The 27,354-nt window shown below is 54.0% G+C and overlaps 11 protein-coding genes across 11 annotated transcripts; 4 read left to right on the top strand and 7 right to left on the bottom strand.

Annotated features, from left to right (window-relative positions):
- Positions 1-534: 534 nt before the first annotated feature.
- Positions 535-2,513, bottom strand: M409DRAFT_65952 (uncharacterized protein; the record flags this gene model as incomplete). The annotated part of the gene is made up of 5 exons (XM_033816732.1): positions 535-1,286; positions 1,345-1,890; positions 1,955-2,124; positions 2,186-2,342; positions 2,441-2,513. The coding sequence occupies 5 exons, from the start codon at positions 2,511-2,513 to the stop codon at positions 535-537; spliced, it is 1,698 nt and encodes a 565-aa protein (XP_033668784.1).
- A 678-nt stretch (positions 2,514-3,191) lies between these two features.
- M409DRAFT_53844 (uncharacterized protein) lies at positions 3,192-4,605 on the bottom strand (the record flags this gene model as incomplete). Its single annotated transcript, XM_033812484.1, has 4 exons — positions 3,192-3,538; positions 3,585-3,710; positions 4,082-4,394; positions 4,474-4,605. The coding sequence occupies 4 exons, from the start codon at positions 4,603-4,605 to the stop codon at positions 3,192-3,194; spliced, it is 918 nt and encodes a 305-aa protein (XP_033668783.1).
- Positions 4,606-5,161: 556 nt separating this feature from the next.
- On the bottom strand, positions 5,162-6,652 carry M409DRAFT_65951 (uncharacterized protein; the record flags this gene model as incomplete). The annotated part of the gene is made up of 2 exons (XM_033816731.1): positions 5,162-6,245; positions 6,363-6,652. 2 exons carry the CDS (start codon positions 6,650-6,652, stop codon positions 5,162-5,164), a joined length of 1,374 nt encoding a protein of 457 aa, XP_033668782.1.
- A 1,252-nt stretch (positions 6,653-7,904) lies between these two features.
- M409DRAFT_53842 (uncharacterized protein) lies at positions 7,905-10,155 on the top strand (the record flags this gene model as incomplete). The annotated part of the gene is made up of 4 exons (XM_033812483.1): positions 7,905-8,100; positions 8,174-8,263; positions 8,674-9,514; positions 9,576-10,155. The coding sequence occupies 4 exons, from the start codon at positions 7,905-7,907 to the stop codon at positions 10,153-10,155; spliced, it is 1,707 nt and encodes a 568-aa protein (XP_033668781.1).
- A 761-nt stretch (positions 10,156-10,916) lies between these two features.
- Positions 10,917-11,691, top strand: M409DRAFT_65950 (uncharacterized protein; the record flags this gene model as incomplete). The annotated part of the gene is made up of 3 exons (XM_033816730.1): positions 10,917-11,010; positions 11,065-11,453; positions 11,572-11,691. The coding sequence occupies 3 exons, from the start codon at positions 10,917-10,919 to the stop codon at positions 11,689-11,691; spliced, it is 603 nt and encodes a 200-aa protein (XP_033668780.1).
- Positions 11,692-11,965: 274 nt separating this feature from the next.
- Positions 11,966-12,428, bottom strand: M409DRAFT_22038 (uncharacterized protein; the record flags this gene model as incomplete). The annotated part of the gene is made up of 2 exons (XM_033806156.1): positions 11,966-12,073; positions 12,159-12,428. The coding sequence occupies 2 exons, from the start codon at positions 12,426-12,428 to the stop codon at positions 11,966-11,968; spliced, it is 378 nt and encodes a 125-aa protein (XP_033668779.1).
- Positions 12,429-13,165: 737 nt separating this feature from the next.
- On the bottom strand, positions 13,166-14,742 carry M409DRAFT_65949 (uncharacterized protein; the record flags this gene model as incomplete). Its single annotated transcript, XM_033816729.1, has 2 exons — positions 13,166-14,478; positions 14,532-14,742. The coding sequence occupies 2 exons, from the start codon at positions 14,740-14,742 to the stop codon at positions 13,166-13,168; spliced, it is 1,524 nt and encodes a 507-aa protein (XP_033668778.1).
- A 788-nt stretch (positions 14,743-15,530) lies between these two features.
- Positions 15,531-17,660, bottom strand: M409DRAFT_22036 (uncharacterized protein; the record flags this gene model as incomplete). The annotated part of the gene is made up of 1 exon (XM_033806155.1): positions 15,531-17,660. The coding sequence occupies one exon, from the start codon at positions 17,658-17,660 to the stop codon at positions 15,531-15,533; it is 2,130 nt and encodes a 709-aa protein (XP_033668777.1).
- Positions 17,661-18,646: 986 nt separating this feature from the next.
- Positions 18,647-19,846, bottom strand: M409DRAFT_53837 (uncharacterized protein; the record flags this gene model as incomplete). Its single annotated transcript, XM_033812482.1, has 1 exon — positions 18,647-19,846. One exon carries the CDS (start codon positions 19,844-19,846, stop codon positions 18,647-18,649), a length of 1,200 nt encoding a protein of 399 aa, XP_033668776.1.
- Positions 19,847-20,412: 566 nt separating this feature from the next.
- M409DRAFT_53836 (uncharacterized protein) lies at positions 20,413-23,256 on the top strand (the record flags this gene model as incomplete). Its single annotated transcript, XM_033812481.1, has 5 exons — positions 20,413-21,359; positions 21,418-22,367; positions 22,428-22,734; positions 22,930-22,980; positions 23,037-23,256. 5 exons carry the CDS (start codon positions 20,413-20,415, stop codon positions 23,254-23,256), a joined length of 2,475 nt encoding a protein of 824 aa, XP_033668775.1.
- A 1,273-nt stretch (positions 23,257-24,529) lies between these two features.
- M409DRAFT_65946 (uncharacterized protein) lies at positions 24,530-26,947 on the top strand (the record flags this gene model as incomplete). Its single annotated transcript, XM_033816728.1, has 8 exons — positions 24,530-24,596; positions 24,671-24,909; positions 24,959-25,417; positions 25,476-26,009; positions 26,065-26,296; positions 26,347-26,674; positions 26,731-26,831; positions 26,892-26,947. 8 exons carry the CDS (start codon positions 24,530-24,532, stop codon positions 26,945-26,947), a joined length of 2,016 nt encoding a protein of 671 aa, XP_033668774.1.
- Between the last annotated feature and the right edge of the window lie 407 nt (positions 26,948-27,354).

The raw sequence follows: 27,354 nt of genomic DNA, 5'->3' as shown, positions 1-27,354 counted from the left end.
TCTGAAGGGATTCCTTTTCTGGCAGTCGACGCAGGTACACCGCCCAGCTAATCGTTAGGTCAACTCCACTCTCGCTCTTGGGTTGACTGGTTCATCTCGGAGAGTTGTGTTTAGATTTTCCGCGGGTCCCGACACGTGACTGCTTCAATTCGCCGGACGACTTCGTGAGAGTCAAACGAGTGCGAGGCTTGAACATCATCCACTGCTTTCAGTCATCGATAGCGGGTGATCGAACGACAAGGAAAGTTATACAGAATCTCGATACACACCAAAGGTCATCCATTGAAACGCCTATAGCTCTATCATCTACCCATGTCAGCATACTCCCCCGATACGTACATTTTGTTATAGCCATGACCCATTCGAAAACACCCAGAGTCCGTGATGCCGTTATGTCATGACTAAAACTCGTCAACGCCGCCCAGAACGCCTCGCTGAAATGTCATCCCAGGACATGCCTCCTTCCCTATAAACCTTTTCCTTTGGTGCCGACGCCAGAGGAAGCTCGTGAAAGGACGTACGTGGAAACCTTGCTCAGCCGTGATAAACGCGAGAAGCGAATGGAGTCCTCTCGTCCTCGGTGCTGTACCCACTGTCAGGGTCGTGAATCTTGATGTTGACCACTGCTGACGGCCGATGTTCTCTGTGCTCATCCGGAATGAAGCGACAAGGAGCAATCGGACGAACACGATGCTGTGGACCGTCCTTGACTCTGTTGACGAAGAACGCCTGGATCGTGCCGATAATGGCGACGGCAGCTGACGCCCACCAGGCCAATGCAGTGAATTCTATCTGGATGCCGAGCCCGTACAAGAAGCCAGCGACAGGAGAAGCGACGGTTCGACATCCAGCACCGGTCGATGCGGCCAGACCGTTGATCTTTCCGAGGCAGTTGGGAGCCGGTGCGGCTTCTTTCAGCAGAATGAGCAGAACCGGATATGCCAAGATGGAGAAAAAATTCCGGATCGTTAGGCATGCGTAGATACCTGGGTAGAGCAAGTCGGTGGGAAGCAGCGCCAAATACGGCACGATGAAGTAGGCAAGTGGATGTCCGACTGCGGTTATGATGAAGACTCTCCAAACTCCAAGCCAGCTGGCCATAATTGGAAAGATCACAGCTTGGACAAACAACGCAATGATGCCGTTCACTGACATGATGATACCGACTTGCTGAACGCTTAAGCCGAGACCACCTGCCAGTGAGCTCGAGCTTGTGGCAAAGATGCTGACAAGATCGCCTCCAGCAGGCACACGTTCGTCTTGGAAGAAGATTGGGAGCAAGTGATCTTTGGAAACGTTAGCTACCAGTTCTGTGCCCAGACATCGCTCATTTCGAACACATACCATATGTCATCGAGTGATAAGTAAAAATCCCCAAAGCAATGTTGAGCATGATGACTCGCCATGTGAAGACCTTGTCAGAGCCGCTGGAGATGCTCGGTGGTCTGCTGGTACCGTCTGGTCGCACATCCCATTCCTCCTCGATGGCTTCTTCAACATTGTTGAATGTACCATAACTCTCCTGTTCAAGGTTGGCAGCTGATGTCGTGGTACCTGCTTGAGCTGGCATCAAAGGCGTCTTGGCGTGGGATTCTTCAAGGTCTTGTGCTGTGCTCCACGGCTGCATGTCTGGGTGAGTCTCCTCAAGACAAAAGTAACCAGCAAGAATGGAAACAAGCATGAGAGCAGTAGCAATCAAGTTGGGAAGCAGATATGGGAACTTGTCGAACAGGCCGCCTTTGGGAAAGACATGTGGAAAGTTCGTCGCAGGAGAGGCAAAGTACCCACCAATGCTTGGACCCAAGATGGTGCCAATCGACCATACGAAAGGCATAATCGCGTATGCCTTGGGTTCATGCTTGGGATTCTTGACGAGTTCACCGACCATGGCTTGTCGAGCACAGGTATGTTAGCCTTCATCTTGCAGGTCCAGACCACTACCACTCCAACTTACTTTGAATCACGCCAATGTTTCCATTGAGGGCGCCACCTAGGCATCGGCCAAACAGGGCCATCCAGAAGTTCATGCTGAAGCCTACTATAAGCAGAGAGGCAACAGTACCGAAACATCCCATCAACAAGACGGGCTTTCTCCCTAGCCTGTCGGAAAGACCTCCCCAGAACCTATACATCGAACGTCAATCGTACTTTCGTGAAGCGGAAGAGGGTGGCGTGACAATCTCACATTCCGGTACAGGCCTCGGCCAAGGAGAAGGCCGAGATGAGCAGGCCCGCGTAGAAGGAGGCATTGCTCTTGTCGCCGATTTGGAAATGAAGCACGAGTTGCCAGGCATATGGAAAGATGGATGTCAGAGCAATCGGCTCCGCGACTCGTACAAGTGCTGTCGTCGAGACTCATATTAGCACGTGATCTCAATGTCCGGACGCCACGCGTAGAAAGCTTATCTCTGTCGCGGGGTGGGAGAGTGTGCAAACTCACCGAGGAGGAAAAGCTGAACGGCAGGAAACTTGGAGGGATCTCGAGGAGTTGTTCTTGTCTGTGTCAATGCCATAGTCCTGTGAAATCGGCTCCGCTCTTACGGCTGCCCCGTCCACCCAGCAAGAGAACTAGAAGAAGCCCGAATCGACGCAAGTGCAGAATCCCCACGCCCGTTGGACGTTCCTTCCCTCTCTGTGTCGCAATGTCTGTCGGTGTTGTGAGTAGGTGCAATGGGAAGGACTGGTAAAGCTCGAGCGAAAGGAAGGTGGAAGTGAAGGCGAAGGAAGATCAGGCGGCGAGAGAGATTTTATGAACAGCAGTTCTGGTTCTAGCGTATGTGGAGAAGAAGCAGCAGGTGCGATTCTGTGTGATTGGGCGCCGCAGGTCACCAGTCTCACCGTTGCCAAGATCGACATGGTGAGTTTGTCTCTTCATCATCACCGTCTCAGTTTTGTTTGCTTCGTCGTCGCTTCGTCCTGGCTCTGCTGTCTACTCTGGCCCCGGGTTTTCTCCCACACTTTTAATGGGTCTCGTCTGCTTTTACTTCTCGCAAATCTGAGACTAGGAACGAGCCGCTGCATTAAGCCGCCGCTAGCGCCTCAACACAGTCTATCATTGGTGGGAGCTGACCCCGGCCGATGATCCTTGATCGGACGCCCACATCTTGCTCTGGTGTGAAAGTCCACCAAAACAATGCATTTCCAACTGCCGGATAGCTGATGATGCGGGACTCATGACCTTCTCGACCTTCTCAAATCTTCATTGCCCTCGACAAGAACATGCGGTGAATGCGCTGGGCCACGCTTACGAGCTCCAAGTCGAGGGCAGGAGCTACTTGCAAGCGTATACCGTCTCGAGAGCAGGAGATCAACCTGTGCACAGCTTCTAGCGGGGAAAGTCGATCACTTCCTGCTATTCCCTCCAGATGGGTGGACAGCCAAGGCATGCATACCGTGGTGGGAGGGCCATGACTTTGCCACGTCGCAGGAGACTTCGCTACCCAAGATCGAGGACGAGACGAAGCAACACCGTTGACCGACAGCATCAGGACGCGAATCGGAGCAGTGATCATGCGAAGTTTTGACGTGGTCTCGACTACTATGGACACATGAATGGAAAGCTGTGCTCTTCCAAAGAAGCTCACAATCCCAGACCGGATATGCGAAGGTGCAAGCATCCAGCACCTGATCTATGCTCAAACAATCCTGCTTCAGACCATTCTGATGGAGAACGAAATGATCCGGAAGCCTTCTTTCCGCAGATCGTTGTCCTTCATTTCACCAAGCGCAGACTCGGCTTTCAGCTGCGTACCAGTCCTCTGAGCAACCTCGCCGACTAACTTCTCAAAGGACTCGGGATTGTGCCGATACATCTAAAGAAACCAACGCGCGTCAGCCAACTCCCAAGTGCCCTCTCGATCGACGAGCAGAAGGCGTGCCACTCACCTCTCCCGAATTGGTCGTCCAATGAGGATAGCTATCGGCAAGATCCGTCGCCGCCTGCCATCCAAAGACCAAAGAATTCCTCTTCGGCTTCAACAACCTCACAGCCCTCACCACAGCCTCAACCTGCCCCTCCCAATTCCACAAATGAAAAACGCCGACGCATGAACCAAATCAAAAGCCCCCTCCTTCAACCCACCCCCCTGCCCGTCGAGAAAGTCCCCAAACACAAACTCCGCCTTCAACGACTCCCGATCTCGAAACAGCTCATACCCGAAATCGACAAACTCGCGTCGCAAGTCGAAGGCAGTCATCTTGTCCGACGGCGCGCCTTCGAAGACGAGGCTCCGGATGTCTTGGGCGAAGCAGCAGCCTAGGTCGAGGAACGTCTCCTTGCCGGTCTTCATGCGCGTGATGACCTCGTTCGCGAGCGGATGGTCTTTGATTTGCATTTCGAGGAACATGAAGCCGCCTATGCAAGGGTAGTTGAAGAGTTGCCAGGCTTTCTCGCGCTACAACAATCAATCGATCATCAGCATCAGCACCAGTCCCACAGTCGACGGCGGTTGTTCCGAGAGAACGGGAACATACAATCTCCTTGACATGCCTCACAATCTCCTCATCACTCTGAATCCCCACATACTCCCTAAACAGCTCCTTCACCCGCTCTTGCAACTCAGGCTCCTCACGATAATACTTGGGCAATACTTCTTTGCCAGACATCTTCATCCAAAGGACCAACCAAGAAAAAGACTTCAATTTCTCAATCCACAAAGCATCTACACGCAGCCGCTTATATACACGAAGAGAAAAGGCAAGCGTGATGCACACCTACCGTTTCAACCCTCTCTGTGTGTGAGGAACAGGGAGGAGCCCTACCTCTGCCCTACTACCGGAAGTGTAGCCCATTATTGAGTCGCGTCGTGTCGAGTTTACCGCAAGACTTGCCAGTTTTCCGCTTGCTTGCCTGCTTTGCTGCCCTGGTGATGATGTGGACAGAGGACGTGTAAGCTTAGTGGGACGAGCTACTACTCGATACATGTATGAATCTGTCGACGCGGCTGGAATGGGGCACCTTATCGTTTGGGAAAAGATATCTCGGACATCGTGAGATGAGGTAGGTAGTTCAAAGTGCTGTTGTTCTTCATTGCTGGTATCTCTTTGGTATTTTGAATTCGCTGTTAATAAATCGCTTTCGCTGACACGCTTGCTCACAAAAACATAAACTCACAAAGTCTTCCTACACACAATAGGCATATACACACTACACATCACCCCATCATCTTACAATACTCTTCCTGGGCTGCGCCTCCGGCATCTCACTATTCCTCCTCTCGCCCATAATCCTCCTCATCTCCTTGCAAGCCTTCAGATAATGCTCCCTGACTCCCGGTGTGGGCTTCCACGGATTCGGCGCTTTGTCCCAGCCATGCGGCACGCCTTCGACCATGGTGTAGTTGACATGCTTGCCGACCTCCTCGGACGCCAGGCGCTCGTAGAACTCTCGGCCTTCGTCGAGCAGCATGTCCCATTCGCAGGTGTGCATGATGATTTCTTCGGGGATGGCGTTGCGGAGGAGGGAGGTGGGGGCGACGCCCGGGGAAAGGTAGGGTGAGTCTAGAGCGACGTCTTTGGGTGGGTGGAGATATGAGTCGTCGAAGAGGTCGGTGAAGAGGGCGGGAAGTTCTTGGTCGGCTCGTACGCATGTTGCGCGGCGTTCTTCGCGGGTTCGAGTGTAGTCTAACGAGGGATACCAGGAGACCAGGCATTTGATCTGGATTTGGGGTATGGTAACGCTCCGCTCAATGGCTGTGGCCGCGGCCTTCCCACGACTGCTCGGTGTTTGGGGCGGAGGACCGTTGGGGTCTATAAGTTGATCGTTCTCTTGACTTTGAGGCACAGCAGTCGTAGCGGTGGACGCAGCCGTCAAATGCGAAGCAGAAGATCCAGGAGGTGGGTCATGCACAGTGACATCCCCATGATCTACGGCTTCGTTACCCGACTCCAAGTCTGAATCGTCCCTAGCAAAACCAGTCTGTTGATCGTACAAGCGCATCGGAACCGAAAAGGTCATGTTTCCTCCTGATGAGAATCCTGAAATGGCAATCTTGTTTCGGTCGATACCCAGCTCTTCGGCATGCTTCCAAATCCAAATTACAGCGTCCACGCCATCTTCCACAGCGGTTGGGAAGGGGTATTCTGGAGCCAATCTGTAGTCGACCGATACTACAACAGCGTTGTTCTCTGCGACCACAGTGCCACACCATCTGGCATCATCGTGAGGCGACCCCAGTGTAAAACCTCCTCCGTGGAAGTTGATCACCACAGGATATCCGCCCCACCGACGCATAGTCCGACTTCGTCTACGCAGACCGTCGCCAATCGAACTGATGCTCATCCTCATCTTGCTCCTATCCCGCTCCTCTTCACCACCAGACTCCTCCCCTTCATCGGTTCGACTTGTCCATAACCTCTTCTGCGTTTCATAATCGGATGGTACGTAAAAGTAAAGCGTGATCTGTCCAGGTTTCCCAGAGACATGCGTATCGATGACGCGGTAGAAGTTGGGATGTGGTGGTCGCGGAGGGGCAAGCTTATGGAAGAACATGCCCAGGCTCATGAGCACCCGCCAGAAGGTGGCTTGCATGTGCAGCACCCATCTTGGACGACCGGTCTTGTTCTGGTATTGGCGGTCTTTGCGGAGGTTGAAGGTCGGGATCGATGGCAGCAGGAAGGACCTGCGCCTGTTCTCCTGCGGCTCTTCTGGCATGTTGTGGTGAGGAGTCGTGGCGACAGTTCAGGGCAAACAGGAGGTTCGTGGGTGGAGTTTCAACACAAGGACTGGTTCCCTGGTTCCATGTCCGTCTGTTTCGGGGGCGGCGGAAGTTCCGGAGATGAGTTGCAGGTGGTGAGGTGATAAGGGGTCCTGTGCGATTCTTGGTAAGACACGGCCGAGATTGTGTAATGCAGATGGCAAGCGTCTAGTACATGTACTCTTCCCTCCACTCCACGTGCTCGTGTCCGGGTATCGAGCTTGCGCACACCAGCACCAAGATGAGCCACCTCACCATTGGATCGCCGCCTCTCCTGCAGGGTGATGTCAAGACCACATCTCGTGTAGACGGACCGAAGCGCGCTTAGCGAGGGGAACTGACGACTCAATTCCGACCTCTCTTTCCGCGAACACATGAATGAAGTGGCAGACACCGCGATGGTATTGTACCTCGTTGATGGCTTACAGACTAGCCCCACAATTGAATGGAGATTCCTGCAGCCGGGACGACGACCGAAAGATTGTATCGCTCTGCTGAGGCCAACCAGAAGCACGGTATTCTTCTCTGTCTGTAACGGGACCCAAGTATCGAGTCTTCAAGCCGCAGGACCTTTGAAAGATTCAGACCTTACGGCAGTTCTAGCTGCTGTGGTTGCAAGAGATGCGGGAGGAGGCTTACAGATCGCAGAGTTGCATACAGTCAATGGGTATACTTCCACTGCCGACTGATGAGGCGAGTTCTTGCTGGACAGGTCGACGCTGGATTCAAGACGCCAGTCAGAATTTTCGGTCCAGGCATCGCAGAGGAAGTTCGAGGGACCAAGATTGTTGTGCATTGAGACTGCGCGGGTGATGTGAAGTTCCCTCTCTGTTTGGGGACTCAGAAATTCACAAGGGATAACATATACGTCCACTGAAGCCAAGCGAGAAAGAAAGAACCGCGAAACCGATACAATACTCGATCTTTCGGCCAAGATCTGTATTCTCCCCCATTTACACCACCGGTTTCGGGCGGAGCGCGCTCCAACAACAAACCACAGATGAGCCGCAGCTAAAAGACCGTTTTCCCAAAGCGTATCAAATAAGATAAAGTAAGCAGACCCCATCTCTTCCTTCCCAATCTCTGTAATCATTCCAAGATCAAACTCAAACATAAATCCAATCTATTTAAACGAAAGTCTTCACCCATCTTCCCTCACCGTATTCCAAAAGAACCCTATCCATTCACTTTGCTTTTGCTTCGAACAAGATGCACACCCCAATTCTCTCCCCCTTCCTCCTCGTAACCGCCGTCCTTGCCATACCCGCACCCTTGCCAACCGCCGAAGATCCACCCCCCTGCGCCGAAAACACCACAACTTCTTGCTGCGTGACCTCCGGCGGCTGCGATTCACTGAATATCCTAGGTGGCAGTTGTTTGCTCGACGGAGTTTCACTCCTTTCAAGTAAGTTCGATCCCTGCCTTAAGCAATATTTCTCGATCAAGCTTGCTCGTCTTTGTACTCACGTCTATCAAAGTTCTGAATAACAACTGTCCCGCGGGCAATACCTTCTGTTGCCAGAATACTCAGAGCGGGGAGATTAACATCAATTTGGGGTGTACTCCTGGTATGTCTTAATCTTTTTCTTGTCCGTTGCGAGGTAGAGATCTGGAAGTTGACGTGATCATCTCGATGTAGTTCACTCGTAACATGCAGACATTGCAAAAGCTGAAAAGTCGCCGTCTAATGGGAGGGGAATTGTCTTATATGAGACGGATCTCAGGTAACCATTAGCTGAACATTCACTTAGAACCCTAACTGGAAGCACGGTATTATTCTCTGCCTGCCTTCCTACGTCTACAAATGGGTCCAAGGGATCGAGTCTCAAGCTGCAGGGCCATTGCGCATGGCGACTATAAAAGAGTAAGACCTGCAATAGGGCATGTGCATACGGCGACTACTTTCTCTGCCACTGGACTTGCCTTCCGAATAGCAGGATTCGTCTGTCAAGGCCAGCGCGACGAAACGTTTCTGTAGTCTACTCTTGCCTTTCCTGCGACGACGAGGCGTTAGCAGGTGATGTTACTTTTGCCTCCATCTCTTCTAACATCCACCAAAGCATGGCATCTTTCATATCTGACAGCTCACATCGCATTCCTAACCCAGCAGCCAGCATCTCAGGATCACGAAGAAATCAGCCTTGGATGCTTGCACCAATATCGGAAGATGGCGAGCCGTACTCACCCACAAATAGGGGCAAAGCTCCCAGAGTCACATTCGTTGACCTTCCCATTCGCCGACGAAGGAACGGCACCGACGGCGACGACGGTCAAGTCGAGGGAGAATACGACGCCAAATACAGGCCTACTCAGTATGTCTGGTATCTCTGGGACCCCGTTTGTGCCTTTACCCTGCACCTCTTCGGCCGCTCGACTGCAGCTTCGCGAATCGATCGAAGCGCGAAGATGACGGGAAAGAACGTGCTCATCACTGGTTGTGGCGGAGACGGTATACTCGGCATGGAGATGGCGAAGGCGATGGCGGAGGCCGGTGCCACTGTCTGGCTTGCGTGCCCTACCGAAGAGGAGGGCCAACTTGCGAAGAAGGAGATCATGGACTACCTCTCACCGACGAATCAGCTGGAGAAAGCTTTCGTGGACAAGCCGTCAACTGGAAATCTGTTGCAGGATCTCAGACGCGATTCCACTGCCGAAGCGCTCAAGCACCCCAAGTCGAAGATCAATCCCATGGTCCTCGACCTCACAAGTGACGAGAGCATTCGCAAGTTCTGCGATGAGGATGTGCCATGCTACATTGATGTGGTCGTTCACCATGCAAACATCACGGCACATCGCCGACAGGACAGGTTCGGCAGCATGTAAGTAAAAGCACCCACCTTATCGAATCCGGTAGTGATGTATGGTTCTGACTCGCTTTAGGTATCTCACCAACGTGCTTGGCCCATTCACACTCAGTTGTCGCCTTGAGAAGATGCTCTCACCAGGTGCTCGTGTGATCTTTGCTAACTCTTTCATCCACTACTTTGGGAGTCTTGCCGAAGGAAGAACTCAAATACAGAACCTTGGCGAAGATAGCTGTCCGACGTGGCTCCTCATCAAAATCGTCCTATGGTCCTGGTGGTGGAACCCACTGGCCGACACGGCAAGAGCCATCTTCTGGCTACCCCTCAAAACCACACTGTTCACTCTATCTCGTCTCCTCCCCGGCCCAGCGAACGGCATCGGACGCCTCGAGAACTTCCGCGCCTACGCGACCATGAAGCAAATGCAACTCGCCATGGTCACGCTCCTCGCCGAGCGCTGGAACGACAACCCCATCAACGACATGTTCGCTCCCGAATACGCACCACCCCCGCGAAAACCAATTCACATGCAAGCACCCCTCACCATCCGCAACAAGAAATTCCTCGTCCACGCCTACAACACCGGCGTGCCGAAAGAGTGGTTTCTCAAGAATATGCGCGAACGACCGACGCCATTCTTCTACGAGCCGGCTTAGTGGATTCTGACGCAGTGGGCGAGAGTCTTTGGTCGTGATACTGAGAACACCATCGCCACGGGCTTTTGGCTTGCCTCGACCCAGGATCTGGGAGAGATCGCTGGTGCCAGGAATGGGCATTATTGGGATCCGAAACAGTCGAGGGTTTCGCCGATGCATACGAATTATGTGGATGATCAGATGCTGAGGGGATTGTGGCGGGATTGGGAGAATCAGAGTGGGATTAAGTGGAAGAGGGAGTCGCCTGTGGAGGTTATGGAGCAGATTAGGCCGGACGTTATGGAGAGGTACCGGAAGGGTTTGCCATAAGGATCGAGTATGGTAAAGATGCCATGAGGATGGATTCTGTCGTTTCTGCTTGCTGGCTGATCGTTTGAAAGATTTTTTAGATGACCACGTATCGTGCAAATGCAAGGCCCTCCCTTGATTGAGAGACATTCCCTTTCCGTCAACTCCGCAGCGGTAAGTCAACTTCTGGCCAGCTATAGCTGCAGATACACTTTTACCTAATCGTGTCACTCTCAGCCTCATCTGCAGCTAGGTAGCTTGGAGCTCATCCCTCCGCCCTCTTGACTTGATTCGCTCTCGCCGCTGCGGGTGTCCCCTAATCAAGGTATTGCGACAGATTATGTCGTCAATTGCTGATAGCGGTATAAAAGCAACATACACTCCAATATATCGAATCAATCGAGAACACATCGTTTGATTAACAGGAGACAGGTAGAACACGAGTGAGAAAGAAAGAACACAGACTCGCCCAAATGCCGTCCTCAACTCAATGGCAAACCCTCAACGGCGCCACCGCCCCTTCAGATGATTCCTCCTTCACCATAACAGCGCCCACAGACACCGACAGCAAGTCCAGCCATCCACCCCCAGCCCTCACACTAAACTAACCCTCGACCACAGTCTGGCGCCGCAGCGACACAGACGACGTCTTCACCGCCCCAATCCTCTACCGCACCCTCCCCTCCCAAAAATTCAAATCCCTCACCGTCACCATCTTCGCCCCCTGGAAAACCCAATACGACCAAGGCGGCCTGATTCTCGCCTTTCCCAACCCCTCCAACCCCACCCCTCCCGAAAACACTAAAGGCCTCAAATGGCTCAAAGCCGGCATCGAATTCTTCTCCAACGCCTGCGTCCTCGGCGTCGTCGGCACGGACCGCTACAGCGACTGGAGCATCTCGCCCATGAAGGCCGAGTTTCACCAGAAGGCGACGTTCAGGGTCGTGAGGGAGGGGGAGGGCTTGTGGGTTTATGCGAAGCAGGAGGGTGGGGAGGGGGAGTTGGGGCCGGTGAGGGAGGTTAAGTGGGCGTCTATGGAGGGGCGGTTGGAGGGGGAGGTGAGTTTGATGTTTTGAGGCGCCCCTTAGTGAGGAGTGGTGTTTTGCTGACTGCTTTGTTCTTTTGTAGGTTTGGGTGGGCGTTTATGCGGCGAAGCCGAAGAAGGACGAGGGGATTGGTGGGGAGGAAAATGGGGAGAAGGGGCTCGAGGTTACGTTTTCGGATTTGGAGTTGGAGGTGGAGGAATAAGGTAGGGTTTACGTGATAGGGGTTTTGATGACGCTGATAAGACATAAGATGATGGAGCTTTTGGTAGATGTAGACTTGTACTGTTTGAGCCAGGGGCTCCAACAGTGAAAATGCACGTAGAGAAAACAGAGTATGAAAAAGCCAGATATGGGGACGAGAGACACCACGCAGACCCGCATAACGCAATCCAAAGACTTGAAAGAGCGGCGTGAGAGGGACATCTCGAAGGAACCCCAAGCCTCTTCAGCAAAGAATGACCCAACTGCCCATCGCTCTAGCAAGTCGCAATAACAGATTTGACATTCGCATAACAATTGTTATCCGGCACGAGGAAACCCTGTCCATCAGGACAATCCGGCACGTTGAAAAAGTAAGTCTTGCACTACGCCACGGAATCTCGTTAGTCAACAAAGACCACAAAGCAATCCTCACTTCCAAGCAAAAGGAGGAGGAAATCGAAAACTCACCCCCTGGCCCTGCGCAGTCGTCCCCACAGTCGCCCCAGGCGCATTGAAACACCCCGTCTGGCCGCCGGGGATGTACGTCATGACGCCGTCGGTCGAATAGCCTTTGCTGGCATCGTAGTCGACCAGCGCGCTTTGGCAGGCGCGTTCGGTGTGGAAGGTGATTTCGGCGAGGGTGGAGCCGGCTTCGATGGGTGTGAAGGCCCCTTGGCGCTTGGAGGGTTGGGAGGGGAGGGCGGCGGCGGCGGTGAGGCTTAGGAGGGTGGTGAGCATTTTTGGAGGAGGGTGGTGAGCATTTTTGGAGGAGGGGAGGGTTGGGTTGGGTTGGGTTGGGTTGGTGGAGGAGATGTAGAAAGATGCTTGTGCTGGAATGGGGCCAGGATATGGTTTACTGTGTGTGATGAGGTAGGGAGAGACTTGTAGCAGTGTCGGCAAGGCTGGATATGTACTTGGACGGGGAATGGCGCAGTCGGCCAAAGCTTGGGTATCGCTTTCTAGGTCGTTATGTTTGGATTTGTTTGTTGGATGCTCAGCTGACTTGGTGTAAAGGAAGGACGAACATCAATCATGTTTTGAGAACATGTGAGATCGTAAGCCGAGTGAGGCAAAGGGTGAGGGAAAAAGCAGTAGAAAGAGCGAGGGAAAGAATGGCAGGCAGGAAGTCGCTCTCGTCGAAACTACACTCGCATGCTCATTACCATAACACGAAACAGTTCAAGTTAGTCGTTCGTTCACTACGCTTCTTTCCCAAACAGGAAAACTCCAAACATGTGACGCGAGCATCCGTGCGTCCCGCAAAGCCCCAAAATAGTCTTAAGCGAGTCTTATAAACTTCGTAGCGAAAGGGAACAAGCCCCAGCGACTCTTATAGCTGTACTTGGTCAACCTCGCTTGATTCATGAAAAGAAATAGGATTGTTTTGTGGTGGTCATTACGACGGTGTTGACGAAAGTGTTGGGTAGAGTGAACATTATTACCGTAAAACCTCAAGTCCCCTGCAGCACTCTAGTCTAACTCCAATTCCCCTCCAACTCAAGCCTCTCCCCCCTCCTCTGCCTCTCCTCAATCTCATCAATACTCCACTTCTCCACTCGATGCCCTGCGGGAATATTCCCATTCACAAACCCCTTCCCCTCTCCCTCGCTCAAACTCCCCGCCGCCCTCGCGAAATTCTCCCGCGCATACACCTCCGGATCCAACCCCCAAATCCACCGTGGCGTCTTGAACGCAATCTTGCTGGGGTCCTGGCTGACGGACGAGAGGTCTGTCTTGTGCAGGCGCTCGGCGTTGACGAAGCCGAGGAGTTGGCAGCAGGAGACGCGGTCGGCGCGGAGGAGGTTGTGGGTGCGGACGGCGAGGGGGAGGGCGTCTTTGTTGGATTGGGAGAGGCATTCGGCGATGGTGATGCTGTCTTCGATGGCTTGCGTGGCGCCGTTGCCGGAGGTGGGGAGAAAAGGGTGAGCGGCGTCGCCGAGTTGGAGGACGCGGGCGCCGGGGGAGTGCCAGGTCCATTGCGGGTCGCGGGGGTTCAGGGGCCAGGCGATGATGGTTTCTGGTGGTGTCAGTCTGATCAGTGTCTTGATGGATTCGGGCCAGCCGGGGAGGCGATCGATGACGTTTAGCATCTCGTCGCTGGAGACGGTGTCGTGCCATGATTCTTTCCTGACTTGGCCTTCTGGCTCGCGGAACGCCAGTCCAAAGCAGAGCCTGCCGTTCTTGCCGTGCTTGTCGACGTAGCTTTGAATGACACAATGCGTGTCAGGGCCCATCCAGACTTGTTGGAAGGGGTACCGTCCGTCTCTCAGCCCAAACGTCTCGTTGACGAGCGGGTCCGCCGTGGCAATCTCGAGAGGGAACGCACCACGAAAGACAGTGCGTCCAGTGGGTTTCGCCTTTTCCGCAGGTCCAGGAATCAGAGCTTGAGACTTTGAATTCAACCCATCAGCAGCAATGACCAGATCCGCCTCGAACTTCTCCCCTTTATCCGTAACAACACCACCGACCTTCCGCTCAACGTCTTCATAGTACTCCACAACCCGCATGCCAAACCTGACCTTTATCCCAAACCGCTCCAGCTGGTGATACAGCATGGCATGAAACTGCGGACGCTGCTGAGTTTGAATTGGAGGCTTAGCGGCATGTTTGTGCCTGTCAGAGCCAGGAGTTCCAGCGGCGAAGGAGAACGGCTCTCCGATGTCCTCGCCTGTCCACTTGCGGTAGCGCATCCAGAGGTTGTGGGCGGTGACATCGTCGTACTCTCGTTGCATGTTGGGGTAGTGGTCTAGGAAGTGGAGGCCGCTTGCGCCGATGGTGAACATGTCGCCTGGTGATGAAGTCAGCATCTAATTGAAGGTTCAAACTCGTCTCTTAACGCACCACCAGCACTTGCTCTTGGTGACCTTTCGAAGACGCGGACGGCATGGCCCTTGCGATAGCATTCGAGTGCTGCAGTCAACCCGCCAACGCCTCCACCAATTATCAAGACGTTGATACCTGTCGACGCGGCACGGTTGACTTCGTCGTCGAACAAGCCAGCATGACCATTCGACAGCTTCACACCGTCAATGTCTTCTGAGAATTGAGCCATGATGAGGAAGAGCAGCAACCTTTGATCAAAAGAAGGGTTAAATTATTCTCCCTATGGGTATTCCCTTGTCACCTTTTCGCCTTTGCGCCGTCAGCATCCTCAGACGATAATGCCTACGCCTTTATACAATTTGCTATTTCACACATCGGAGGCAGCAACCACCGACATTGACTGTCAGCATGGTTCTCCATCATGTTGGTGAGGCCACGACAAGGACCACGTCGGCTGTTTCAAAGACCGATCTGTCGTGACAGCGGGTGGTCGTACACCATATTTGGTACATGGTCACTCCACCACGCAATCACGGGCCTCGAAGCGACTCTTGGCCTTGGTGCCTGCATGCCATGTGTTTGATATTCCACTCAAACTGGAAGTTCACTCGCATTACCATGCGGGTGGAACAGCCTTGAGCTTCCGTAGGCTGCTGGAGCCGTCATTGCAAACTTGATACGTGAGGAAAATTCGCCTTCTTTGTTTGCGTGCCATGTTTGACCTCTGCGGGCACGACCACCCTGCGCTGTGGGGATGCCGGTGACCGAGTGTCACGGTCTCTCCCCACACCCGAAGCCGGTACCTCGTGTGGCTTGAAGCGATGCGCATCGCGGCTGTTTTGTTGCAAGCTCGGAGCCGCATAAACTGTAACTTGCGAGCTGGGCCATCGGAGACATTCCTTCGGCACCGAGCCCTCTGCTCCCGAACAAAACATTCACTTCAGCCTCGTGACTTTCCCGTGACTTTGCGAAAACCGGTGCCGTTTGTCTGCTGACTTGCAGCCTGAGACATGCCCATCACTGCTGGCAAAGCTCAGACGCTAGTCTATCGAATTCCACCCAGTCGATCGCCTCCAAGTCGAAACTAAGCACTGCATCGTTCGGATCCTCGACACTGGTCCGTCCAAATGAGGTTGGGGTTGGCATTTGACTCATGGTTTCCATGCCAGGTAAAAGAGCGGTGTGAGGGCGAGAGCCATAGCCGCTGCTGAAACCGTTCAAAGGCTTGAAGCCTGGTGGTGACATGATGGTACTGTTGTCTTGATGAAGGATGTTCGGCTTCTGATCGTTCTCTACAATCCCAGGATGATCTTGCTGACGCTTGGCTGCATTTAGCAGGGAATGAATACCGTCCAGTAGCAGGCTCTTCCTTGGACCAAGCTCCAACGTAGGAATGATGATCTGAAATGCTTTTTGGATCAAGGTCCATGCTCGCGAGATCCCATGGCCGGATTGGCGTAAGCGAGTCTGCCGCAGCAAGGTCACCAGAGCATACCACTGAAAGTGGGCCTGCCAGTGCCATCTCCACTGCTGAACCATCGGTTCGCACCATAGATCGACCTGCAGCTGGAGGAGGTCCATGCTCAGCAAGAAAGCGTTTTCTGAGAATCCATCCGCATCCTCCCATTCCCTGTCCAGATCTACAATCGGTATGCGAGCAATTAAGCGAAGCTTAGTGGCAAAAGTTCTTGCCGTGTTGATGGCCATGTATTGCAGGGGTACAGTTGGATCACATGGCTCAATGATTTCTTCATTATATCTTTGCTCGATTCTTTGCATGATCTCAAGCTTCTCGTTGGTGGCCATTGAAGCATCCTGCAGTCTGTGCCAAGTTCCCTGTGGACCAGTGAGACTCTGCAGTCGACGGGCGACCGTCACACTCAGGATGCGTGATTGCAGGTAGATGGACTCTGTCGGTCCTCTACGTGATTCTGGGAGGCGGGCCATGCTCGGGAAAAGGTCGGAGTCGTTGAAGTTGGAGGGAGGTGCAGCTTCGTAGTCGTTACCCATGAGATCGCCATCTTGGCCAACCAGTTCAGCCATACGACCGTCGAAATAGACAATGCCCCACCAAAGACGTCGACGAAGCTCTGTCTCGAATGGAGAGAGATTGAATGAAGTGCCATCACGAGGCAGGCCTATTGTGCCAGCGATGCGAATGGCTAACCCGAACAGACTCCAGACTGTTTGGATCTCGCCGAGACTCCTAAGCGCAGCCAGATACAGAATGAGGGCCTGAAGAACCATCGTGTCGGTAGTCGTAATGAAGCCAGCATCCGATAGGGACATCTCAGTAATCTCTCTATATCTCTGGATAAGCGCAGCACGTGAATCTTGTAGCGACTCCACGCATTGCTCGTCTGTCAGAGAGATGGTACTGATGAAGAAGATGGCCGACGTCAGGGCTCTTTCATTCCGAGGAATGTTAGGCCTGCCGATCTGTCCGAGCAGAATCTGCTGGACAGTGGGAGCGTGCGATATTTTCATCACCGGGTCGATGTTGGCGAGGAATGTTTGCCACAAGAAGATGATGTGGCTCGCCTGGAAGTGCGTTGCATCTGATGGCGACTGAGAGTTCGAGTGGCTGTGGCCATTTCCAAAGATGAAGCTGCGTCCCCCTGATGGCTCGTCCCCACGGGCAATGTCTTCGTAGATGGCATGCCCCGACCGTGAGCCTGGTGTGTTGGACTTCTGAGGAGAGTTGGCTGCCGCCCCTGGGCTACCATTGCCGACTTGGCCATCGGTAGAGATGGCGGTCCAGAGATGGTTGTTTACATAGCGGTAACCCGAGCCATCCGAGACCAGGCGCGCGGTGCTGGTGCCCGCGCTATGGGTCGACTCTGGTGAGGGAAACTCATTGTTGCTGTTGTTGATGGCGCCCGAGAGTGTCGACGTGGGCCGGACCGCATGGGGATCCGATGGCAGACCTCCTATCCCAGGGCCCGAGACGGGTTCCTGCGTTGCGTGTTGGTGGGCGGTGTTGCGTCGTTGTCTCTTGCCGTGGCGTCCGGGGGGCGGAAAGTGGCAGTCAAGGCCTGACTTGGTACACGCCGCACACGGGTAGACTCGATCACATTTCACCTTTCGCTTCTGGCAGATCGCACATGACGGCGTGTGGTTGTCGCGCTTCTGGGGTGTCGTCTCCATGGCGCTCGCGCTGCTGACGCTTCATCGCGAGGTTAAGCCATGACGGTGGCGGGGGAGTCCTCACCGCTCTTTCTTGTTAAACAGCGGTGTGAAACTATCAAGACGTCTGTTCCCTGGCGTCCGCGATCTTGTTGCGAGTTTGCAATAGGTTCGGTACCGACAGTGACGGCGAGCAGGCGAGAGTGTGCGCAAAGACGTTGCTTTTGAGAGATCCGGAGCTTGCGAGCAGCTGTGCGTTGGGCTGCGTGAAAGAGCCAATGAGCTCGGCAGCTGCAGCCGCCGGCCCGCGACCGAATCCTCGAGACTCGACGGCGAGGGCGTTGACTCGTCAGGACACCACTTACGCTTCATATCAAGGCCGCCGCTACATGGCTAGCACTGGAGGAGGGATGCAACTCTACTGGGGTGGAGGGCCTGGAGCTGTGATGTGACGCGACCTGCTGCCAGGACAGCCAATAGACCTGGATTGCAGGACAAAGAGCTCGGCATCCGCGTAGAGAGAAAGCCATACGAAGGCCTACAAGAGGCAGGCGTGATGCGATGCCAGGCTCTGAGTGCCCGCCAAGCCATGTCGTTGGAAATGCGTCGTGAAGATCATCTTCGAGGCACTTTCGCAACCGGTCGGCACCTGCAGGACGGCGACAGCGTTCGGAGGATAGGCCAGAGAAGGAAAGATGTCGGTAGAGGGTGGACGTCTGGATGCAAAGAAGAAGTGAAGTCGAAAAGTGAGAGTACATAGAAGAAGTACGCTTGTTGGTGCACGTCCCCTGACCGTTGCAATAAGTGCGACGCCAGTAACGGCGGCAATCGTTTCCAGCCACCGGCATGTTCTGTATTACCATCTCGGCAAAAAGCAGAAACATTGAAGCATACTGTACCCTAGAAGAACAGAAGAAACGTCATCATTGCTTCGTCGAAAGGAGACCCAGGCCTCGTACCGTCCACCGAGACTGTTAACACGAATTGCAGTAACACCTTCGTCCAAGTCATAGCGCACCGCCTGACCTTGATCCTCCGCTAAGATCGGCACCTGGTCGCGAGGCTTCCCACTCTCGCAAGCCCTTTTCGATAGCAAGCACAAAGCTCTCTGCTCGGGGAATGTCGTCGTCCCTGTAACCCAGACGCCTTGTTCGCCAGCCAAACCAGCTCTCGGCTCTGGAACCCTCTGGTGCATCTACCAACCCGACAGCAACGTCTTTGAGGAACTCTCGGCCGTCGGCGTCATAGAACACAATCGCACCGCATCTTGAGCAGAAGTATCGGTAACACCCCGGCGAAGACTCGTACTTCCGCAGCGTGCCAAAGTCTCCAGACCAGGGAATCTTGCCTTCTTTGTCTTGTGTGATTTGGAAAGCCGGGATGAATGCCCACGTTGTGATCTCAACTCCAGCGGCCAGACGGCAGGAGTTGCACGAACAGAGGCCAGCCAGGAACTTTGTGCGATTGTCTCGCATGTAGAACGTTTCGCTTTCTGGTGGAAGCTGCTCGTTCGAGATGTCGAGAGGCGGCGACTCAGGCCAGTATTTCTCGGCAAGAGCTGATCTTGCGCTGGGACGGGTCACATAGAACTCGACGCCTCCACATCTGCATGTGCAGTGGAGTTTGTCGCTGGGAGATGCCTCGACTTCCGACCTCGACGTTGAGGTCCAGCCTGGCGGCACTTGCTCGTGCTTTCCATAGTGAGCAGGCCATCGCTCGAGCTTCTTGCCATTGATTTCGGTGAGGAAATCTGCGAACCCGCCGTCCAGCGTATCCTGCAAATGTTCGTGGCCCTGCCAGTCCACGATGTCTTCAATGCGCTCCAGAGTCCCTGTAGCCACATCCCACGTCACAGTGCTGTTTGGATCGTCGCCATCTTCCAAGCAGCGGGCAAGCATCTGACAACCGCAGGTCGTGCAGAAGTACTGGGTGATTCGCTTCGTGAAGACGTAGGCAGTCATCTTGTCTAGCACAGATTGAGCTGGCTGGTAGTATTCGGGGCAGAAGACGACAGTAAGACATTGGGCCCCAGTCATGCGTCTACATGAAGTGCAATGGCACATGTAGCCTTTCAGCGGCAAGTCACTCGTAGACAGGGTGACCTCATGGTTGGGCGCACCGCAGAGGCACGAGGCTTTGAGAATGGTCTTTTCAGCGGCTGAGTCGGCCAGCTTGGACTGCGACTTGACAACAGAGGGGGGTGGCATAGTGAGAGGTGAGGGACACTGTCGCCGCTGCGCAGCGTTACGAGATGGTACTTATCTGCATTGGCTTGTACATCGCGAATGCGCCCTGCGTGCAAAGCTGCTCTTGCGGCTCGGCGTTGGTGACTCCATGGTGAAGTGATGAGCTGATCAGCCATGTCTGTCGTCGATGTACATGCCACCAGCAAGTGAGGTCGGATTGAAGGCAGCGAAATGCATGCAGGTCAGACTCGACTTCAATGTGTGCCCATCCGTTGCCGGCCTCACCTTAATGGCAGAGCACGTGACAGACAATGGCCGACTTTATCGAGCGACGATTGGCTGCAGTAGCGACTGACGTGCGTCCGTGCTTGCGACTTGCATTTCTCCTCGACGACTTCGACTTCCTCCCTCGCGCACCTCATTTCTCGTCACTCTTTACCGGGCGGCTTCCGTGTGCTTTCGACGGCGTTTGGGCGCATCTGCAACAGCATCGAGTCGTGCCTTGCACGATCTTAACAACAACGTCACTCTCACCCGCCTCCATTCACCCCCCAGAGACGCACCTTGACCAGAAAAAGCGATTCACCATGGGCGACTCGTACCGCCCACCTCCTCCACGCGACCGTGGCGGTGGCGGCTACAACGACAACAATGGTTACACCTTCCGTGGCGCCGCCGACACCTACCGCCCCCCGCAACACCGCCCACAAGAGCGCTTCTCCTTCAACCCACCATCAGGCCCCGCGGCCCCTCATTTCCCTGCTCAGCAGCCACCACCACGTGCCCAGCGGCCCAACCGATTCGGCGCGAATAAGAATCGCGACCGCGGCAGAGGCGGACGTCAGCAAGGCGGTGCACCATATCGCCGCATACCAAAGCCGGCCCACGCACGCGAACTCTTGAGCCGAAAAGACCGCGAGACCACCCCAGAGCAGCTCGTCGGCATGAACACCGACGGCCAGCACCGCTATGTGGAGAAGACGTCAGACAGTGAAGATGAAGACGATACCAGCGACAGCGATGACACCAGCGAAGAAGACGGAGAACACGGCCAAGCACGCAAGCGTGTCAAGGTCGATGATGAGGCAGAACCTGCACGTCCGAAGTGGTCCAACCCTGACCCTTACAGCGTCTTACCACCTACCGATCTGGGCCTCCAGCCGAAGAAGGACATTGTCCAAACCATTCGCAAGGCCAAGGTGGATGCGTCGAGCCACAGCGATGCCACCAACGCCATCAAAGAGAACGTTGACTTCATATCTTTTGACTTCGGTGACGAAGTGGACAAAGATGAAGACATGGACAAGGAAGATGGTGCAGCGAGCGCATCCGGCAAGCCGTGGAAGCCCACCGATCGCGAGGTCGCAGAGAAGCTTACTGGATCGAAGAAAGATGGAAAGAAGCGCAAGCGCGTCGAGGAGCAGTCGGACCGTTGTGGAGACATTGTCGACGAATGGGTGGCGGATCCAAACAGCACCACCTCACTTCCTTGGCACAAGACTGACGAGAACTTCACATCCAGCACTGGCTTGCAGTAAGTACATGTTCAACGCTCCCGTTACGTGGTCAAAGACTAACTGATTTTGAAGTAGGCTGCATCTCGAAATCATCGACTTTTACCAGTACGTCCGCCCGCTTCAATACGAAGAAGACGTGCGCAGAGACATCATCGACCGCATCGAGTATGCCGTGCGCGACTGGGATCGAGCCTACCAGCATGACGTGAGGATCAAGTCGTTTGGCTCATTCGCCTCTGGTCTGTACCTCCCCACCGCTGACATGGACTTGGTTGCCGTTTCTCGATCCTACATGGACGGTGGACCGCCAGCCTTTTGTCGGTCGGGCGGTGACATGCACCGTCTGAGCAGATACCTCGTGGACCAAGGTATTGCGAAGAGCGGTACTGTGACTGTGGTCACGAGAGCCAAAGTGCCAATCATCAAATTCATTGACGACAGAACTAGCATCAAGGTCGACATCTCCTTCGAGAACGACTCCGGCCTCCGTGCCATCGACACCTTCTTGAGATGGAAGGAGCAGTATCCCGAGATGCCGTTCCTCGTGGTAATCATCAAGCAATTTCTCGCGATGCGTGGCCTCAACGAAGTCTTCGGCGGTGGCCTTGGCGGTTTCACGATCATCTGTTTGGTAGTGAGTATGCTGCAATTGATGCCAGCCAACCAACGCCAGTCTGAGGACATGGCTTCACAGTATGGCATGCTGTTGAGAGATTTTTTCGATCTCTATGGCAACAAGTTCAACCTGGAGCATACGGGTATCAAGATGAATCCTCCTGGATTGTTCAACAAGAAGGACCGACGTGCTATCCAGGCCAAGATCAACGTAATGGGCTTGACCATCATCGATCCCAACAGGCCCGACAACGACATTTCCGGTGGCTCTCGAAGGGTCCGGGATGTCTTTCAATACTTCCGAGAAGCACTTCACGCCATTCAGGAGCAAATGACCAAGATTCGCCTTGGCAAGGCAGAGACTTCCAGCATACTGGGCTGCATTCTGGCCGGCAATTACACGTCCTTCGGTGAGTCAAACGGCTGCGCACGCATACAGAATCATGGCTAACATTTTCTCCTATCCGCAGAGGAACAGCGTGACATCCTGGATCGCGTTCACCGTACCTATTCTACAATCAACCGGCCATCCCCTCCTCCACGCCCGAATCCGACCATGTATCCAGCAGCGCCGCCCACTCAACACGGATGGGTTACATACGCACAGCAGGTGCCTCCACCATCGCGTGAGGGACACTACTACGCACTTTCCAATGCTCACGGCTACCAACAACCACCAGTACCATATCATCCACCGCAGGCCCAACAGCATCTTCCGCTTCCAGCCCGACCACTTCAGCTGGCACCAGGCTTGCAACCAGGGCATGTCCTTCCACCGTATGCACCCCTTTACCCTACCAGCAATGCTCTGGGTTTCCCTCCCCCAACACTGCAACCATCCCTCCCGCACCCCCATGTCCTCCCACTACCCCTGCGCTCATACCAAATGAAACCCCACCTGTTTTGAAGCGTTTTTATCATGGCAATAAGAGGACGGCTCTCACCCTGAACGAGGGCTAACGCAATTCAAAGAAAGCAGTCGAAGAAGGCGAAAAAGAACAAGAAGGGCAAGAACCTTCTGAAGTGAGTTCATTCCGCTCGACAATCGACGACGCCGCCACCGGCTGACCTCGATCCAGCAGTACGCACGAGGAACCGACGAAGAAATCGAAAGCACAAAAGAAGAAGGAACGGAGGGAGAGGAAGAAGCTTGGGAACGCCACGCTAGGAGATTCTCAAGCACCACAGGTGAAGAAGAAGAAAGACAAGAAAAAGAAACCCGACACTGAAACAGAAAGAAAGGCGATGGCAAAGGAAGAGAGGGATAAGCGGGCGAAGAAGCGCCACGACACCCTCTAACACGATGTGCCATGATTGACGACGCGAGCGAACCGATGGGATGAGACCAATGACCGGTAACGTGGGCTTCTTCAGTCTGCTTTTTTCTGCTTGCATGCAGATGATACCCTTGTACGATTAGATAACCTGCTTTTCTTTTAGGACGACGGTGCCGCGCAGTCTCGGCGACATGCCTTGGTGTGTCCGCTGCTCTTGTGGCAGCTGGCCTGGCTCTCTGCCTCGCCTCTTGGACGGCGCCGTTGGTCCATTGTCACTAGCTTATGTTTTTGCTTTCCCCTACTTTTCATCCTCACATGCACTCACACACAGACTCGAGCCGAACGGAAACGAACGACCAGGATACACTGACAAACCAGCTACCGACACACTCAGCGCCCGAGCGTTGACGGAAGGGAAACTTGGGGGCTCTTACGACTGGACTCGATCTCGCCTCATGAGACGAGCATCAAGATCTATGAGATCTTTGTGGGGAATGCCTGAAATCTCACACTTCTGGTGTGATGATTGAACAAACAGATCTGATTCTAGATCTTTGAAAACACGGTGCTGAGTGAGGGATCTTCTGCTTTTGCGGATGTTCCTTGCGTTTGAGGTGCCTTTGCGGCTTTTGGTCGTTCTTTTCTCATCGAGTGGGTCGCGCTGGCGGACGCTCGGAGAGGAAGATCGAGGAGGAGGAGGAGGAGGAGGAGGCTGGAGGTAAGTCGGGCCTTCATGTCGTTGGCGAAGAGGCCTGATGTGGTCCCCAGGCGTACACTCCAACAACAGTGAGTGGCACTGGCCTCGTAGATAATGTCGGCGGCTTTCCGAACATCCTACGGCGATGAGCTGTTGGTGAACATCTTACCGGATCAGGCACAAGGTAAGGCTGGACATGTGAACCTACTGCGTGTGAATGCCGCATCTATCACCTCACCCTGATGACGGAACACAATACATGTACTATCGCAATCGTACACCAACCGAGTCCAGCCCCACCGCTCATTGCGGAGATAGTTGCGGGTCATCTACTTTTGAACCATCGCTTCCCACGGCCACGCTAAACATCGCTTGGGCTTAGATAAAAACTCTCCCCCCATCTTGACGACATGTCTCCTTCCGCTTCCGGCCATCGTTCCTGGATGCGATCTACGCGCGCTGATAAGTGTCATCACGACTCATGAGATCGGCCAATGCCACTCTGCCCTGGCTGGGCAGTTGGGTAGTCTCCTCTTTGGCTCTTGTGGTCACCTTCCGTTCCTGTTGATCTGCTTGAGGTAGCGCGTTTCTTGTCGAGATGTGTGAATGGCTTAAAGCAAACAAGCCTCCCCTTGGTGGAGCTTGGTGTGTCTTGTCTTTCAACGGTTTGAAAAGGACGAGATGAAGGAGTTTACTTGTTGGTTGGTCGTGGCGTCGCTTTTGTTGCTGGCGGATGCAGTGCCGACGGAGAGCACACGGCATGTTTTGCATGAGAAGAGGTCTACAACGCCTCGCCGCTGGCAACGGGGCGAGAGGGTGCATCCTGATGCGATTCTGCCGGTGAAGATTGGGTTGACGCAGAGGAATTTGGAGGATGGGTATGGGTTGCTTATGCAAGTCAGTCATCCGGCGTCGGAGAGGTATGGGAGGCATTGGAGTGCGGAAGAGGTGCATGATTTTTTTGCTCCTGCTGAGGAGGTGAGTTGTATGTGCTTGAAGCAAGGGGAAGGGGACTGATACTTTGCAGGCTGCTGAAGATGTCAAGGCCTGGTTGATGAGTTCTGGTATCGATCCCTCTGGCATTTTGCACTACGAGAACAAGGGCTGGCTCGCGTTGAACGTATCTGCTGCCAAAGCGGAGCAGATGTTCAAGACGGAGTACTTCGAGTACGAGAAGAAAGGCAGCCAAAGCGAAAGCGTCAAGGTTGGCTGTGACGACTACCATCTCCCCGAGCACATCGCCAAGCACATCGACTACATCACGCCAGGGATTGCACTCTCATCGAACATGATCAAGTCGCGAGTCAAGAGGGATTGGCCACATCATCGAGGGCCCGACTTTCGACCCCCTGGGCCTCACAAGTGGCAGCCTCCTCATCAGCCATGGCATTTGCCACCTGGTGCTGGCGATTTGCCTTCGGAACTACAGGGCTGTTCTGCGAATGTGACGCCGACGTGTTTGAGGGCGCTCTATGGCATTCCCGAGGTAAGTAGTCAAGTCTAACATACTGTCTCCTGGTCCAATCTAACACTCAAACCCACAGGCCACGAAAAGCGACAACGTCAACAGCCTAGGCCTCTACGAGAGCGGCGACACCTACTCCCAGGAAGACCTCAATCTCTTCTTCCAACACTACGCCTCAAACGTCCCACAAGGCACACATCCAATTCTGAACTCAGTCGACGGCGGCCAAGCCCCCGTGGCCCCTGGCAGCGAATACAACACCGGCGAGTCAGACATCGACATGGACATCGCTTTCTCTCTGGTCTATCCTCAGACCGTCACGCTGTACCAAGTCGACGACCAGAACAATGGCCTTGTGGATGGCTTTAATAACTTCCTCGATGCATTGGATGGGTCGTATTGCTCGTACACCGCTTATGGAATCACTGGAAACACTTCACCTTATGATAGTGTGTATCCCGACCCTGCACCAGGAGGGTATAAGGGACCGGTTATGTGTGGGACGTACAAACCAACACGGGTTATAAGTGTCAGCTATGGCGAAGCCGAGTATGATTTCCCTTGGAACTACACTAGACGGCAGTGCAATGAGTATATGAAGCTTGGACTGCAGGTGAGTATTTCCGTTCATGACATGCACTTGAGACAGGTGGGCTAAGAATCCTCAGGGCGTCACCATCATGTACGCCTCTGGCGACTACGGCGTCGGTAGCTTCCCAGGAGACGACAGTGATTCTGGATGCCTCGGAGACGCCCAGAACGTCTTCAACCCTCAATACCCGACATGCCCATATGTGCTGTCAGTCGGGGCTACGAGACTCTACCCGAACCAGACCGTGAGAGATAGGGAGTCCGCCATGCAAGCCTACGAGATCTCATCCACCTTCAACAGTGCAGGAGGTAAAGTCCACCAACAACAATCTGCTCCGCTCCGCTAACCCCATCACCAGGCTTCTCAAACTACTTCCCCGTCCCCTCCTACCAAAAATCCGCCATATCGACCTACTTCTCCGCCCACGACCCCGGTCTCCCCTCCTACACCTCCGGCCCTCAAGGACAGAACATCGGCGCCAACGGCGGCGTGTACAACCGTGCCGGCCGCGGTCTGCCAGACGTGTCCGCGAACGGAGCACGCTTCGTGGCGTACAACAACTTGACGCTGGGGCATTGGTTTGGCACGTCTCTGGCGTCGCCGGAGTGGGCGAGTGTGATTACGCTGATCAACCAGGAGCGGACGGCGGCTGGGAAGGGGAGCGTGGGGTTTGTTAATCCGACGTTGTGAGTACGGCCTACAGTGATTTGATTGAGAATGGTGCTGACATGGTTGCTGCTAGATATGAGAATACATGGGCTTTGAACGATGTCGTCAATGGATCTAATCCTAATTGTGGGAGTACCGGGTTCCAGGCTGTGCCTGGTTGGGATCCGGTTACTGGTATGTCACGATGCTGGAGATTTTTTGTGCTTTGATATGGTACTGATTGATATGTTGTAGGACTGGGGACGCCGAGTTATCCGAAGTTGTTGCAGGTGTTTTCGCGACTGCCGTGAGGGTCTTTGGGGTGAAGGTAAGGCTGAGACTCTATGGCTCATTGACGCTTTACTATCTTCCCCGTCGCTAGGCGACTAACGAGGCTATGACAAGGACTGGGGTCACTTAACAAAGAGGACTTGTGCGACGGACGTCGAAGCTTTGTTGGAAGCCGGTCCTTCATGAGAATGAAGATCATTGTACGTTGCTCAAAGAGACCTTTGTCACTAGACCAAAGACAAGGTTTGTGAGTTGTTTGAAAGAAGGCCATTGTCGAGTTCTTTCTTCACTCCGTCTTTGCACCACCCCTCAACATAAGTACACGCAAGTCCCCGAAAGAAATACCGCATTATACCTTCCGAGTCCTACTCAAAACGCACGTCCAACCGCTCAAACTCAACAACCTCTCGGACCCAACAAACAAACC

The sequence above is a fragment of the Zasmidium cellare genome (assembly GCF_010093935.1).
Source record: "Zasmidium cellare ATCC 36951 unplaced genomic scaffold M409scaffold_14, whole genome shotgun sequence".
NCBI lineage: Eukaryota > Fungi > Ascomycota > Dothideomycetes > Mycosphaerellales > Mycosphaerellaceae > Zasmidium > Zasmidium cellare.
This window is presented reverse-complemented; position numbering and strand designations above follow the sequence as displayed.